Raw genomic sequence first — 16,136 nt, 5'->3', positions numbered from 1 at the left:
TATGAGATGTCTTTGAACAGCATGGGTTTGGTTGACCGGTATGCCACCACGGTGTTCTGCCTCCCGTCTTCTGGAGCAGGATCCAAGACGGTGGTTCCAGGGCTGAAGAGAGTTCGGGGGTCGCAGCGATGTCTGCGAACCAGAGAGCCAACGTGTGAAATGTTGGAGGTCAGGAAGGTAGATGCAGAAGCAGAGGGGTGGCCTGCCGGGGAGCATGGCATGTTTGGGGGACGCCTAAGCGGTGTGATTGTCTAGAGTTTTGAGTAGGGGGTGGGCAGGTGTGGAGTGAAAGAGAGAAGGAAGGCAAGGCAGGGGCAAGATACGGGAGGCCTTTTCATTCTCTGTCGTGGGGCTGTGACCTTTAACCAGCAGGCGCTGGGGAGCAGTGCGATGCGATCGAGTAGGACGGAGAGTTTAGGGCTATGGGGAGCAAGGGTAGGTCCGGTCCAGTACAGCTTCAGGTTATTAGGAGAGATCGAAGTACACGTTGGATTGTCTCATTCAGTTCCCACATGGACCCTGACATCCATCCTGTTACCGTCTCCGTTTTGCCGTTTTACAGGGCAGGAAGCAGGTGTAGAGAAGTGCAGCAGTTTGTCCGAAGTGGGGTCAAGGCTAGACTCTGTCTCTCTGTTTCACCCTTCAGGGGAACAGTGGTTTTTAGAAGAGAATCTGAAGAGTTTGGGTAGGGCCCAAGGAGATATCCAGAGCCCGGCAGTCCTTAGGTTGTTTATTTTTTGTTTTTCTCTTGGTTGTGATTTATAAATGTAGAGCAGAATGTTCATTTTTTTCCCTGCAGTAAATTAATGTTGTTAAATACTCCCCACAGCATGTTCCGGTTAAGCAGACAAACAGTGATATCAGTATCGTTCGTTCTGGAAATAAATGGTGAATGCCTGGTAATTACTCACCAGAGAAGCATTTCAATTTACAGAGGTATCTCGGTGTGTCCAGTTCTGATTACAAAGTTGCACGGTACTGCAGCGGAATAACATGCAGCTATTCTCCTTGCGTTATTATGTTTAAGGATTGGGGTATTTAATTCACCCAGAAACACAGGTGACACAGCCCTTCAACCGCCAGACACCGCCTTTAAACCAACCTGTCTTACCCATGCCTTTGTAGCCAGGAGCACTGTTACAGTGAGTTCTGGAATACTTTTTTTTTTTTTCTTACAGAAGATTTATTTGTTAGGAAGACAGAGAAATAGCACAAGCAGGGGAAGCAGCAGAGGCAGAGGGAGAAGCAGGTCCCCCGCTGAGCAGGGAGCCCAGGCCAGTGCAGGGCAGATGCACAAGGACTGGCACACGCAGGCGCCCCGCGGGGGTTCCTTTCTTAAAGAAATAGGACCCCGCAGAAGTGGGGTTCAATCGCAGCGGAAGGAGTTTTAGTTCCAGTACCCGAAGGAGAGTTTTTAGTTTTGAAAGTTGCCAGGTCTAGGATCCTTATGGAGAGAAGTGAGACGGGCATTGCTCGAGCTAGGAGTCGCTGCGCTCCAGCTCTGAGGCATTCCTCTGTTGGGCCAGACGTGGGCTGCGTGCCGCCCTGGCCGGCAGGGCCCCGGGCCTGAGCCAGCTGCCGGTATGGGAGAACGAGCTCTCCGGAGAGCCTGGGTCGGCTTCTGCGTGGCCTGCTGAGGGAGGGAGTCACTGGATGGTAAAGCAAGGATCGATAAAATAAACGGATCGAAACAGATTCTTTCTCCCAGAAGAAAGTCTGTGTACTTTGGTAATAAAAATCTTGTTTGTGGCAAAACACCTGTTTGGCAGCTGGCTAGGTGGGATTTACCTTCAAATCTTTACCAGATGACTCGTTTTTTTGGCTTGTTTATTTCCTGGTTGACAGTTGGGATGGTACCGCGGTTTCGGGGATGACAGTATGGAAATGAATCAGCTGATATTGCTCGGATCTTCTTTTTTAAAAAGGAATTAGTACCACTTTTGCTCCCAAGATTATGTAAGATTAATATAGTCCTGTCTGTTTTTGAAGGACTTTCCACTTACTTAGAGTCATTTTCCTAAATGCCTAGGAAGTTAGCTTATAAGCAGCTTTCCTCTTTGCTTGTCGGGAAGCAGCAGCTTGGAGAGGACGTGCCTGTTCTCTCCGGGCAGGTGTGGGGGGTGTGGGGGAGTGACAGGTTGGAGACCGGGAGACGGGCTCGCTTTCACAGTTGTCCTGTCCTTCCGAGAGACCAGGGCCCTGTGGATGGACTGCGCCAGTCTGTGGGAAGTGAAGCTTCAGAACTGGTTACTCATTGTCCAGGGGGGCGTCCGGGGGAGGGAGGAATCAAGGTTGGCCGGCTGTGGAATTTTCACTTACTTCGGCTTAGGCTGTGTAGCCGCCGTACATGCGTATGTCCGTTACGTTATTGTATTCTGGACGAACAGTGAACAGCGTCCGCACCCGGGAGATTAGAATTAGGATTGGAATGATGCTTTGCCCTTCCCGGGGACTGTTCTGAACCACTGCCCTTCTTTTCAGAAGTAAAGAGTCACTGCTGCGTGCGGAAGGCAGGGGACCGAACTGCCACAGAGACAGAGAAGGGTGAATGTCCTGAATGCTCAAGATCTTTCATCAATGGACTCTGATTGCTTTCCTAAATTTTGGTGTAAATGGTTGAAATGCAATAGTTACCCTCATATTTTCTCCTGGACATCTTCTCTAGTAGTGGGACGTGGATCGTACTCCGTGACCACCGTTTTAGGAGTCTGCATTTCATAGGGGTCAGAGTGTGTCTTTTTAACCACAAGTGGGTGTCTCTGGAGCTCTGAGTCCAGCTTTGGATTGATGTGGCCTGTGGGGTACGCAGAGAAGCTGGTGATGTTTTGTGGAGACAGAGGTTTTGGAGAGCAGATACTGCTGCCTCCCGGCCCTTCTCGTGTGGTTATGGGGAGTTCTAGGAACTTGCCGTGCAGTGACCCCAGATACGCTGTCAAGGTCACCTCGTCTTGCTGTACCATACGCTTCCTTTTGAGGCTCCCATCTTTGCTTTTGGATCAGAAATAGACTTAAAAGCCAGAGGATTCTTTTATTTTTAAATATTGTATTTATTTTTTATTTTTTTGCGAGGGAGAGCGAACAAGGAAGAGCATGAGAGTAGAGGGGGAAGGGCCAGAGGGAAAGGGACACAGAAGCCCAAGCAGCTTCGTGCTCAGTGCTGAGCCCGGCGCAGGACTGGATCCCACAACCTGAGACTGTGACCTGAGCCAAAATCAGGAGTCAGGGGTCGAACCAGCTGAGCCACCCAGGTGCCCCTGATTTTAAATCTTTTAAAAGACTAACTGAAACTTCTATATTTTTTAAATAAAATACCCAGCATTAAACGGATTTTATGATGGATGAGAAAATCACTGATGCTTATTTATAAATTTTTTCAGCTTTATCTGAAAATGTGTAGTTGAGAACTGTATTAACAGAAGCAAAATTGTTCATTAGCTTTGCATTCGGATTACATTTCGTAACCGGGAACGCTGACTTTAGTACAGGTAGAGCTAACTTGGGTTCATTGTTTCTCATTTGATCCCTTTGAGTCTCTAAAGTACCTTTTCACTGACTTCCAGTTTTGGAGCAAATCCTTGAAGTAACAAGGAAGGCAGAGAAATCAACGCCCAGTTTCTTTGGCTTACAAGCCTTTCTGTTTCTTTCTAAAACCTCCTCTCTCTCTCTGCCTGCCTACTTGTGATCTGTCTCTGTCAAATAAATAAATAAAATCTTTAGCAAAAAAAAAATTATAATCCGTTTTACATTTTTGGTACAGAGAACGTTACATGTTCGCAGAAGTAGACAGAATGATACAGTGAGTCCCTGGCGGCTTCAAACAGGGACCATCCTCCTGTCTGTCTCGGTTGGCTGCAGATTTCAGTCGCCCTGTGGTCTCTGAGGTGTTTCTACTTTTAGGCAGAAAGGATATTACTCTTACGTTTGCTTACTGGTTGCTAGGGACTGGGCATTGGAAATGGGTTTGGTGGTGGGGCCAATGCCAGGGTGAATTACGTTGAGTTTCTGCATCTCCTAGTGAGACCCGCTCAGTGTCTCCTCTGAAGGGTAACACGGACGTGTGTGTTTCCTCGGCATTACTGATTAGCGTTCCACCGTCTCGCGAGAAGACATCGAGAGAACTTAAAATTACGTGTATATGGTTAGATTTAAAAAGAGGAAGAAACGAGTTTAAAGGGTGAAGGTCGTCGTGCAGTGAGAAGCCATGTACAGAGAATCCACGACAAGCGTGACGCGAGGCTTTACGTCGTCAGCTGCTGCTGCACGTTCTGGGGGCCACAGTCACAGTGAGACACAGTCCGTCTCGTGTTCTCCTTCAGGTTTCTTTTTTTCGCTGAAGACACATTTTCCCCGCAGGATCTTCCAGAAGGAGCCATCAGGGCGACAGGTGGAGGAGTAATTTGGTGTCCGAGCAAACGGCTCAGAGCACTATTTTGACTTTGCAGATATAATAACCAGCAGTCTTACATCTTCCTGAAGTCTGTTGTGTATCGGGCTTAGTGCCTGGTGATTTATTTCTTTTAATCTTAACACATCCCTGCTCCCCAGATGCTACCTTCCTCCCTTTTCAGGTGAGGAAATTGAAATTCAGAGAAATGACTTGAGTTTCGGCAGCTGTCTGCCCTCAGATTGCTAAGGATAATTGGCAGCTGGATGAGTGGATCGTTGATGTACATTTGGTGGGTGTATGTGTTTGAGTGCGCAGTTACTTTTCTGGAAAGAAGAGGGAAAAATGAGGCAGGCATTTCTTCGATCGCCATCTGATGGGGAACATGGTCTCTTTGGAGGAGCCCGGGTCTGGGGGCCTGGGTTCGTGAGGGCTCGGTCCTCGCCGCCGTGTGGTCGTGAGTGCTGTGCTCTTATTCTCGTGCCCTTGCCCGTGCTGACGTGTTCTTTTAATTTTCCTGCAGAGAGAGAAGGAGCAGCAAGAGAAGAGCGGCTTGCTCCGGAGCTCGGGGAAGAACGGCCCCGGCGAACGAAGAGCGATGATAACCCCGGCTCTCCGGGAAGCCCTCACTAGACAAGGTGCGGATCCTCGGGCGGTGCGGTCCCAGGACGACCCTCGCAGCCTTCCGATTTCATACCTAGAGGAGGAAGCCTAAATTGGGACTGCCATGGGGGAAGAAGGGTTAGGAGGCCCTTCTGGGATCAGCCCAGCCGCTGTGTCACCGTGCAACTGTCGAGGGAGCCCCCTCTTTTCCCACGGATCACTGGTGCGTGGCCCACTGGGCCAGCACGTTTCCCCTCTGCTTGGCTTATTGGGTTGTTAGCGCCAGTGCGGCTCGGGTATGCGGACGGAAGATGCCGTGGCGGGCTTCTCCAGGTATTGTCGTTTATTAAGTGGAAGTTATTAAATGTAGGAAAGAGCTCGTGTTGCTACGAGGCTGGATCGATTAGAAGTGTTTTCTGTAGCATATGTCTGGGGTTCTGTGGTCGTCACTTACTAAGGAGGCTATAGCTTGAGATCAAGTAATAGTTTTGATTTCCTGTAGAAGAAAGAGTGGTCCGTTGGGAGTCAGTGGACTCATTTCCTCCCCTCACTCGAGTCTTTCTGTATTTATTGAGAAGCTTGTGTGTAATGGTTGTGGCAATGCAGACAAACATACAGTATCCCCTTCAAGGAGCCATCGGCCTATTAGAGGAGACAGACAGGAGTATTCAGGTCACGTGTATATGTATTTGTATAATGTTTGTGCTTGTATATATAACAGGTATATGTGATATGCTTTTTAATAAGGATGTTGCGATTATTTACTATTTTAGAGTGATTTTATGATAGGTTCAAATCTTTCCTCTAGCTGTCTGTTTTCTACTTGTTTCATGTGTTCTTTGATTTCCTTCCTTCCTGTTTTCCGCCTTCCTTACCTTACTTTTTTATGATTCGGTTTTATGTCCTTGTTGGCTCATTGGTTACACTGTCTTGTCATTTGGTGGTGGTTGGCGGTTGTACACTGTGTCTCTGTATCTGTCCCAGTGTATCTTTGAGATGATACACCACTTCCTGCGGGAGAAGCGGCTTCAGGAATAACATCTCTTGCCCCTTTGCCAGCCTCTAAGCAATTGCTACGTGTTTTACTTTCACGTGTGTTATAAACCTACACTACGCTGTTATTTTGGTTTGAATAGTCAGTCATTGATTCAATTAAATTAAAATAATTAGTAACAGTCTTACATAATTATTTATGTAAATTTATTGAGTTGATTAAAACGATTAGTAACAGTCTTACATAGCCGGCTCAGGTAGGTACCACTCTGGTGCCCGGCAGCGCTTCTTCCTGCCTGATGGGCTTCCTTTGGCATTTTGTGTCATGTGGGCTTTTTGGTGATTAATGATTTCAGCTTTGGTGTCTCTGAAGGAGGCTTTATTTTGCCTTCACTTTTGAAGGCTATTGTTTGAGGGGTGTGGAATTGTCGATTGACGCCTTAGTCTCTCTGGGCGCGTTCTAGGTGTCAGCTTGCGCCCGCTGCCTCCGATAAAGCTTGCGTTCCGTCTCTCATTTGTTCCGTCGATGGGATGTTTTCACCCTTGGGCCACCTCTAAGATCTTCTCTTAACTACTGATTCTGAGCAATTCAGTTACAATGTGTTTCAACGTAGTTTTCTTCATGTTGCTTTTACTTGGGATTTGTTGAGCTTCCTGATTCTGTGGATTTTATAGTTTTAATCAAATGGACAATTTTTGGCCATTATTTCTTCAAATATTTTCTTGTCACTGCCTCCCTCTCCTCTTCCGTGGGGACTTCAGTTTCATGAATCTGACCTATAGCTCACTGATACTCTTTTCATTTAAAATTCTTTTTTCTCTTCTAGCTTTCATTTTTGCTTACATGTAGCTTCTGTTGCTGTGTCTTCGGGTCTGATGTAGTAATCTTTTTTCTCTGATGTCTGCTCTTCCGTTAATTCTATCTAGTGCGTTTTTCAGCTTCCGGGTTTATAGTCTTCATCGGTGGAAGTTGAGTTGGGGTCTTTTTATGTCTCCATGTCTCTACTTAACTTTTTGAGCCTACAGGTTATAAGTAACAACTGTTGCAATGTACTTCTCACCCCTGTGTCATTTCTGGATCAGTTTAGTTGCTGGGTTATTTCTTCATCGGTCCTGTTGCATGCTTGGTAATCTCTGATGGCACGCCAGATCTAATGTTACCTTATTGGGTGCTAGATATTTTTGTATTCCCAAAATTTTGTATTCCCATCCTTAAGCTTAGTTCTAAAATGAAGAGCAGTTACTTGGAAACAGTTTGAACCTTTTAATCTGGCTTTTATGACTTGTCAAGTGAGACCAGAGCTTACCCACTATATGGCTCATTACTTCTGATAATCGGGGCATCAGTGCCTTGTGACTCTTAAGCTTCCGACTGGTACGACCAGGGACAGTTCCCAGCCACCTGAGTGCCGGGCGTACCTCTAGGCCTTTCAGGTGATTCTTTCCAATTCTCCAGGAGTTTTTCTCTCACTATTGCACCAGGCAGTCCTCAGCTAGATATTTCTGGGAATCCTCTGCAGATTCCTGGGTTGAATCTCTGTGCAGCTCTTGACTCTCTGGTACTCCATTCTGCAAACTCGAGCCATGCGGGCTCCCCGGACTCTTGGCTTTCATGTCCTCGCCTCAGAGAGTACTGAGCTGTTCTCGGATTGCCCCTTCCCGCGGCATGACCTGGAAACTTGCAAGGCAGTAAGCTCTGGGAACGGTAGGGCTCATCTTTGTGTGTTTCGCGTCTCCCTATTACTGTCCCTTGTTGCCTGATGTTTCATGTCTTGGAAACTGTTGGTTCCTATATTTTGTCCCATTTTTGGCATTTCAGGCGGGAGAGTAAATCCTTTGTCACTTGATCTTGGTTAGAACAGAGCTGTGCACTGTGATTTTTAGCGGCTGCAGACCCTTGGCTTATCTTGGCCTGGTGGTCGGCCGCAGGTCTGTCCGTCCTGTACTCTGCGGTCTTCTTCATAAATGTCTAAATGAACATTTTGTACAACCCTGTGTTCCTTGGGAGAGGAGAATAGGAAGAACTAACGTAATAGACCGTGATTTCTGTGACGATGGTCTCAGGAACATACAATGTAGAAACCCAAAAGAAGAACTAGAATTTTCTCCGGGAATCTTTTAAATGCTCATTCTGCGTCTGAGCTTTCTCGCTCCGTTGGACTCAGTTCTCTCTTCAGATAGATGCGGAGAGCCTTGTTGATGTGCGGGGTGTTTACGTGCGCGTGGAGAGGGAAAGGACAAAGCCGTGTAATGTTGCTGCTAGAGACTTGTGGTCCACGCTGACATTGTTCCGTGAGTCCTCACCTGTGAATATGGGTGTTCGACCAGCCACGGAGCCACTGATGCCACCATCCGGACTAGAGTTCTCCTTTTGCCTCATTCGTCTGCAGGTCAAGAGTCTTTTTGTGTAAGAGACTCCTGATTGTGGCTTGTTACTTGAAACCTTGTGAGAAACTTTGTTAAATGCTTCCTGAAATCAGAATGTTCTACTTGTTTGCTCTTCTGGTTCATTACAAAAGGAAATGTGATCACTTTGGCATGGCTTTTCCACGCTTTTTATGTCTTCCGTGGCTCACGAATTCTAAATGCTGGGTTATGGAGTGGTGTTAAGAATTCATGTTAGGTTATGGGTCCTGGAATTTTACCTTCCACTTCTTGGGGCAGTGTTTCCTTATTTCGGTCTTCTTTTGGCCATCTGATTCTTCATCATTTTTCAAAGATTACGGTTGCGAGTTCCCCAGTCTGTTGTTCTTGCTTTTGCTTTACGGCCCAGCATGTGTTTTTTGTATTTGTTTGTTTTTAAAGATTTTATTTACTTATCTGACAGAGATCACAAGTAGGCAGAGAGGCAGACAGAGAGAGAGGGGGAAGCAGGCTCCCCGCTGAGCAGAGAGCCCGATGTGGGACTCGATTCCAGGACCCTGAGATCATGACCTGAGCCGAAGGCAGAGGCTTTAACCCACTGAGCCACCCAGGCGCCCCTTGTATTTGTTTTTAAGAAAGTTGCCCTGAGTCCTCCGAAAGCACGTGCATTCTGTAGGTGTCACGTGTAGTACTCTGTGTTCTTTGTCACCTTCACTGTGTTGTTTAGGTCTTAGAACTCATGTGAGTTTTTGTCTGTGGGATCTCTTAGATACTGAAAGATGTGAAAAGTTTCTATGATTTTGGATTAGCCTCTTGTTTCCTTATGTATTTCCAGTTTGTGTTATTAGATGCATATACATTTTAAGGTATTTGATCATCTTCGTGAAGTAAACCTTTAAACCTGTTTTTTGCCACTGGGTTGTTGCCTGCCATCATTTAAGGAAAGAAAAATGATTTTGTTACAGGTTTCTAATCACCTTTTAATATGAGGCTTTGAATCAATTCAATGTTGTGTTCTTTGTTTTTCTGTTTAGGGTATCAGTTGATTGGGAGCCACTCCGGGGTGAAGCTTTGTAGATGGACAAAGGTATTTATTTTTATTTCAATGTTATTTCTGTTTGATGCAACTTTAGTACGGCTATGATACGCAGCCAATGAATTTTACCATTTTAAAGAATGATTTACGTTTAATGTAATGATTTTGAACAAATTTGCTAAATGAGTTCAGCTCATATTGATGGATGTTAAAAAAAAAAAAACCCTTCTCCACCACCCAAATTAAGATATGTACAGGCCATGTCCTCACCCTGGTAAGTTCACCGTGTCCATATCTAGCCAGCAGCGCCCCCACAGCCAGGAACGGTTGTTTTAGTTGCTGTCGCTCGTTTGGTTTTGCCTGTTCAAGAATTTCATACGAATGGAATCATAATGTGTATTTTTTGGCAAGTGGATTTTTAAACTCAACGTAATGTTTCTGAGGGTCGTCCGTGTTGTAGTACATGTCAGTGATTTATCCATTTTTATTGCTGGGTACTGTGCAATAATGTGGAAGTACCACAGTGTCTAATCTGTTGAAAGGCAGTGGCTTGCTTTCAGTGTTTGGCTATTAGGACTAAAACCGCCATGATCCCTCTTATGCAACACTTTGTTACGAACATATATTTCGGTTTCCTTTGGGTCCACACCCCAAAGTGGGGACTGCTAGGTCGTAGGGTAGGTATATATTTTACCTTCGTAAGAAACTCCCAATCTATCTTCAGTGTGGCTGTCCTGTTTCATACTTGGATTGGCAATTTCTGAAAGTTCCAGTTGGAACATGATCTCACCAGCCTGTGGTATTGAAAGTCTTTTTAATTTTAGCCATTCTAGTGAGCGTAAAGTGCTATCCGTGTGGCTTTAATTTGCATGTTGCAGGCGACTACTGATGACGAGGTGTGCCTTTTTTCATGTGCACTTGGGCTGTTCTATTTGTGAAGTGTCTGTTGTCCGAATTAGGTTGTTTAACATCATATTGTTGATTTGTAGGAGTCCTTCCTGTTGTGGAAATGAGTCGTTTCCTCCAATATGCACTGTGAACACTTTCTCCTAATCTGCAGCTCCCTTTCTACATCTCCCAAATGGTATCTTTTGAAGTCTTAAATTTGAATAAAGTCCAATTTGTCTTTTTTTTTTAATGGTTAGTGCATTTTGTTTCTTTTAGTTGTTTGTTTGTTTAGTGTTTTTTATATATTAAGGAATCTTTGCCAACTTCAAAGTCACAGAGATACTGTGTCTTTTTTTTTTTTTTTTTTTTTTGGTGGAAGCTTCTTATATAATTTAAACTATGTTTTAGGTCTTTGATTTCACCTTGAATTGATTTTTTTTTTTTTTTTTTTTAAAGATTTTATTTATTTATTTGTCAGGCATAGAGGGAGAGTGAGCGAGTGAGCACAGCCAGACAGAGGCAGAGGGAGAAGCAGGCTCCCTGCCGAGCAAGGAGCCCGATGCGGGACTCGATCCCAGGACGCTGGGATCATGACCTGAGCCGAAGGCAGCTGCTTAACCAACTGAGCCACCCAGGCGTCCCTTGAATTGATTTTTATGAGTGGCGTGGGACACAGGTCAAGACTCACTCCTTTACCTGCCCCCATGCGGATATTGAAAAGAATGTCCTTTAACCATTGCATTACTTTGGGCCTTTGTAAAATATCAGTCATTGTCTATGGGTAGCCCCATTTCTGGGCTCCTTATTCTGGTCATTGGTGTCTTTGTCTATCCTTTGGTAATACCACATTGTCTTAATAACTGTGGCTTTGTAATAAGTCTGAAATTACGCAGTGTAAGTTCTCTGTCCTGTTTTTGTTTTTGTTTTGTTTTTTAATTTCCAATATAGTTTCCACCCCTCTGGGTCTTTTGCGTTTCCATATAAATTCTAGAATCACCCTGTGAATTTCTGTTGTGTGCATTTATTCTATCTCCTCGGATTCTGTGTTTGTCTCTTTGGCATCCGTTCGTCACAGGGCCAGTTAGATTAACTATATTTTCTTTTTTTTTTTTTTTTTTTTTTTAAAAGATTTTATTTATTAATTTGACAGAGAGAAATCACAAGTAGACAGAGAGGCAGCCAGAGAGAGAGAGGGAAGCAGGCTCTCTGCTGAGCAGAGAGCCCGATGCGGGACTCGATCCCAGGACTCTGAGATCATGACCTGAGCCGAAGGCAGCGGCTTAACCCACTGAGCCACCCAGGCGCCCCTTAACTATATTTTCTTATTTTGTGTATCCTCCGTGCTCCGGCTTTTGGGGGCCTTACCGACCTGGGGAGAAACTGTCCCTCCCAGGGCCAGCTAATTCCTAAAGATCCCAACAGCCTTCCTGATGTATGCCTTTCATGTGCAAATCACTCAGTCTGGAATCTTCAGCCTTCAGTTACCTCCTTATCTGACTCACACACCAGGCCAGTATTTTCCCTGTGCTGCATTATCCCAGGGCCAGGTACAGGAGGAGGAGAGACGGCGCTTCAGCCTGAATTATTCAAATAAGCCAGTCCTGCATTGTTTACCCTGTCCTGGCTTGCCTTTCCGCAGAAACCCCAGTAAAAGTTCTGGCCTCGGCTTTCCCCTCGGTCCTCTCTCTGCCTCCTGAGCAAACCTGCTGCTTCTCTGTCACCCTGGGTGGTGTGGGTGCCCCCTTGTCTTGAGAGATGTAAGCAGTGTCTTCTTTCGTTGGCAGTGGCCTCTCCAGGTTGGCTGGCACTCAGTCACTTCCATAAATTCAAATCCCATGGGTCCAAGAAAGATGACATTTTTAAACAGCTTTATTGAAATATAATTTACCTGTTATACAGCTCCCGCATTTAAAGTGCACAGTTGAATGGGTTTTAGTATATTCACGGGGCTGTGTAAATAGTATCACTGTCTGACTTTAGAACCGTCTGGAAGAACTCGTGCACCCAGTAACCGTCTGTCTTCATTCTCCCTTCTCCTCCCAGCCTTAAAGCCCCACCAGTCTCCTTCTGTCTTCATAAATTCCCCTCACCTGGACGTTCGCACATTACGTGGCCTTCTCTGTCTGGCTTCTCCCATTTAGCATCATGTTTTCAGGGTGCATGCGTGTGATAATATATATCGGTATTCCGTTCCTTTTTATGGTCGGTAATAGTCTGTGTATAGCTATCACCCATTTTGGTGTTGTCCGTCCGTTGGTGGACGTTTGGTTTGCTTCCACTTTTTGGATATTATGAATGATGCTTCTGTGAACATCATTATATGTACAAGTTTTTATGTGGACGTGTTTTTTTGTGCTTTGGTTATATACCTACGAGTGGGATTTGTGGGTCATGGTTACTATGTTTAAATCGTTTGAGGGACTGCAAAACTATTTTCCAAAGTGGCTGTACCATTATATTTTATATTCCCACCGGCACTGTGCGAGGGTCCCAGTTTCTCCCCAACCTGCTAACGTTTGTTCTTTTCCCTCTTTTTGAGTGTAGTCGTCCTCGTGGGTGTGAAGTTATTACCCCCCCGTGATTTTGATTTGCATTTGCTTTTCCCTTAATGACAAACATCGTGGACTGTTTGTGTACTTATTGGACATTTGGGAATCTTCTTGGGAGAAGTGTCTGTTCGGATCCCTGACCATTTTAACGTTAGGTTCTTTGCCTTCATATTGTTGGGCTGTAAGAGTCGTTTATGTCTTCTGGATGCTAGTTTGCTTTTTTTTTTCCCTAAGGTTTTATTTTATTTGAGAGAGAGCAAGAGTGTGAGAGCATGAGCAGGGGAAGGGCAGTGGGGAGCCGACTCTCCACCGTGCAGGGAGTCCGGTGCGTGCTGGGCTTCATCCCAGGACCCTGGAATCATGGACCTGATCTGAAGGTGGTCGCCTAACCGACTGAGCCCCCCAAGTGCCCCAGGATACTTGTTCTTCATCTCACGTATGGTTTAACTCTCCCACTGCTGCTGGCGGCCGCGTCGCCCGGAGCGGAGTTGCTGTAGGCCTCCGGTAGCAGGGCTTCCGGTGTCGCAGGACCTCCACTGCCGTCTTCCGGGCCTTCTCTCAACCTGGCTTGTCCCCATAAAGAGTATTGCCCACAGAGATCTATGCTTGCGGTTTTGGTTAGCCCACACCTGGCCGTTTTGAATAAAACCAGACTTTCTTCTCCAGGCATGCTTGGCTTTTTATGTTCTCTATTCCTGTTCTTAAAAATTTCTACCCTCCGTTCACACTACTGCCTCCTGAAGTCTGTCTTTTACTTTGCCTTTCTGTGTGTCCTGTGACTCCTGCCTCATCTTGTACCTGGCGGGGAAGCAACCTTTTGTCTTCCCCTCTCTCCCGAATGGCCCTGCCCTCGATGTCATAGTCCGTATGTGACCTTTGCTTGGTGCCTCAGTGCGTTGATGGCCCTTCTTAATAAGGAGCCTGCTGCCCCAGCCTCTGTGTTTCGGAATATTCTATCTTCTCAGCATTCCTCTGAGCCGTTTTTAGTGCTGTCTGCTCCTTAGTCCTGTGCTGCTGCCTATGAATATTTGAGAAACTCTTCTACCTTTTTTCATTGCTGCTTTTCTGCCTTCACCCTTAGGGGCAGGAACATTCTGGTGACACTTCCGACACTCTCTGTCATTCAGCATATCCTTGTGCGCAACTGTCTTTTTTCTTTTTTTTAAACCCTTTTAACATCCAGTATTTGTCTCTTCCAATCCAGTGATTTTCAGTAATGTCAGACTCAGTGCTTTCTGCTTATAACCAGTGTTTTATAATTCCCTTTTACTATTCTAGATTAAATTCACAGATTTACAAATATAATTTCATGTACGTAATTAAAAAAGTCAGTGTTCTGTTCTAGCTGTGATGTAAGGACAGAGAAAAGGAAGTACTTTATATTCAAATAGTTTGTATTTCTTACAAGATGCTTAGGCACTACTTTGTTAGAAGGCATAGTAAAATAGGAGCTACTTCTACCTGCTTATAATGGACGAGTTTATAGTGAAGAGAGAGAAACAGAGGTTATTCTGTATAAGAGGTAACAGCAAGCCAGAATTATTTAGGTATAATAACAGAAAGAGGAAAATGACCCTAAGCGAAATAGGGCTGCATACCCATCAATTGTAGACTATCAAATTAGAAAAATGAAAAATGTAGATGTACCTGTGAATGAGTGGTATCTCATTTGTGAGTGTTGAGAAAGAAAAGTTTTCTGTGTTGTCATTTGGGAGGAGCGGAGGCAAACTGTCATAGAAAATTCCTGCCTTGAAATTCCACATCTTGTCGAGAGCCACAGCCTGTGTCCAGTTCGTAACAAAACCCTTCAAGAGTCAGTAGGAAGAGGACGAGCCGGAAGCGGAAAATGTGGTAAGAGAGGCCGAGAAGACGGTGCTGGACCTCTGGTGACAGGCTCAGAGTGAGATTTTATGAGACTGAGCGCTACCTACTGCGCTAACGAGGCACCTCAGAGTGAGATTTTAAAATGGCCGGCACCCCCCCTCAAATAAGTTCGCTTTCAAATGATTATTGCAAGCTAGATACCTGGCCTTATGCCATAGAAACTAACAATGTGTGAGATGACCGTCATCATGTCAAAACAGCTTTGATTCGTGAGAATCCTGCATTTCACGCGTCTGTTATTTAATATTTGGTGCTAAGTCTACCAAGACCATCTTGCGTCTCTCCTGTAATGCATCTGTCAGTGACCCTACAGATAACACAGATGCAGGTGTTTTGCTGGTGACTTAAATATTAGAAAACTGCATTATTTTCTATGCCACGGTTTTTCAAAATGTTGAAATTTCTTGGAGAAAGTTTTGCACTAAAGAGAGTGTTCTCAGGGCGCCTGGGTGGCTCAGTGGGTTAAGCCTCTGCCTTCAGTTCAGGTCATGATCTCAGGGTCCTGGGATGGAGCCCCACATCGGGCTCTCTGCTCAGCAGGGAGCCTGCTTCCTCCTCTCTCTCTGCCTGGCTCTCTGCCTACTTGTGATCTCTCACTGTCAAATAAATAAATACAATATTTTAATTAAAAAAAAAAGAGAGAGTGTTCTCTTTTCTTCCTTTTTTCGATTTTATTTACTTGTCAGAGAGAGAAGGTGCAAGCAGGGGGATCAGCAGGCAGAGGAGAGGCAGGCTCCCCACTGAGCAGGGAGCCTGATGCGGGACTCGATCCCAGGACCCTGGGATCATGACCTGAGCTGAAGGCAGCCGCTTAACTGACTGAGCCACCCAGGTGTTCCAAGAGTGTTCTTTTTTTTTTTTTTTTCAATTTCTAAAAAATTTACATGGTAGCTGTGTTCCTGGAAAATTCAGTGTTTGTTAAAATTGTATAGAGAATATTAGCAAGCTGAAGTTGGAATCTAGGTTCAGATCGTCATGGTCAGATTTTTCACAATTATGGAGGTCTGGTGAGGCATTTGAAAGGAAGTAGAACCCCCCTTTTCTGTGGGGTTTATCCTGAGCAGTGGCTCCGCTTGCTCATTGCTAGTGCCTCCCAAACACGTCAGTAACAACAGTATTTCCACCAGCTTCCACACCCCCGTCGGGGCGCTGGCTCCGCCGAGAGCCGCTGTCCCAGGGCATTTTCACGGCTGTCCTCCCAGGTTCGGGTTTTCTCGAGCACTGACTGCATCTAGTGTTTTCTCCTCTAGTAGCAGCTTCCAGGGAGCCCTCCTGCTCTGCCTGGCCTGTCCACTTACCTGACGCTAACCAGGTTGGTGCCCGGAGCGGGCTTCTCTGCTCGCTGTCCCCTTCTCGGGGTGGGGGGTCACGGTTGCTCTCCGGTACCGGTCCGGGCGTGGACTAGGCGTCTTGAACTTAGCATATCAGATACTGA

General features: G+C 45.6%; 1 protein-coding gene across 3 annotated transcripts in view; it reads left to right on the top strand.

Annotated features, from left to right (window-relative positions):
* Positions 1-16,136, top strand: part of LOC131819907 (S-adenosyl-L-methionine-dependent tRNA 4-demethylwyosine synthase TYW1-like) — a 201,359-nt gene that overhangs the window by 26,940 nt on the left and 158,283 nt on the right. For all 3 annotated transcript variants that reach the window (XM_059155321.1, XM_059155322.1, XM_059155323.1), the window contains exons 8-9: positions 4,908-5,022; positions 9,379-9,431. In XM_059155321.1, the coding sequence (XP_059011304.1) occupies positions 4,908-5,022; positions 9,379-9,431 (168 nt within the window). The remainder of the gene's footprint in view (positions 1-4,907; positions 5,023-9,378; positions 9,432-16,136) is intronic.

This window comes from Mustela lutreola, chromosome 17 (assembly GCF_030435805.1).
Source record: "Mustela lutreola isolate mMusLut2 chromosome 17, mMusLut2.pri, whole genome shotgun sequence".
Classification (NCBI taxonomy): Eukaryota; Metazoa; Chordata; class Mammalia; order Carnivora; family Mustelidae; genus Mustela; species Mustela lutreola.
Note: the sequence above shows the minus strand (reverse complement) of the source record. Positions and strands in the feature narration are given on the sequence as shown.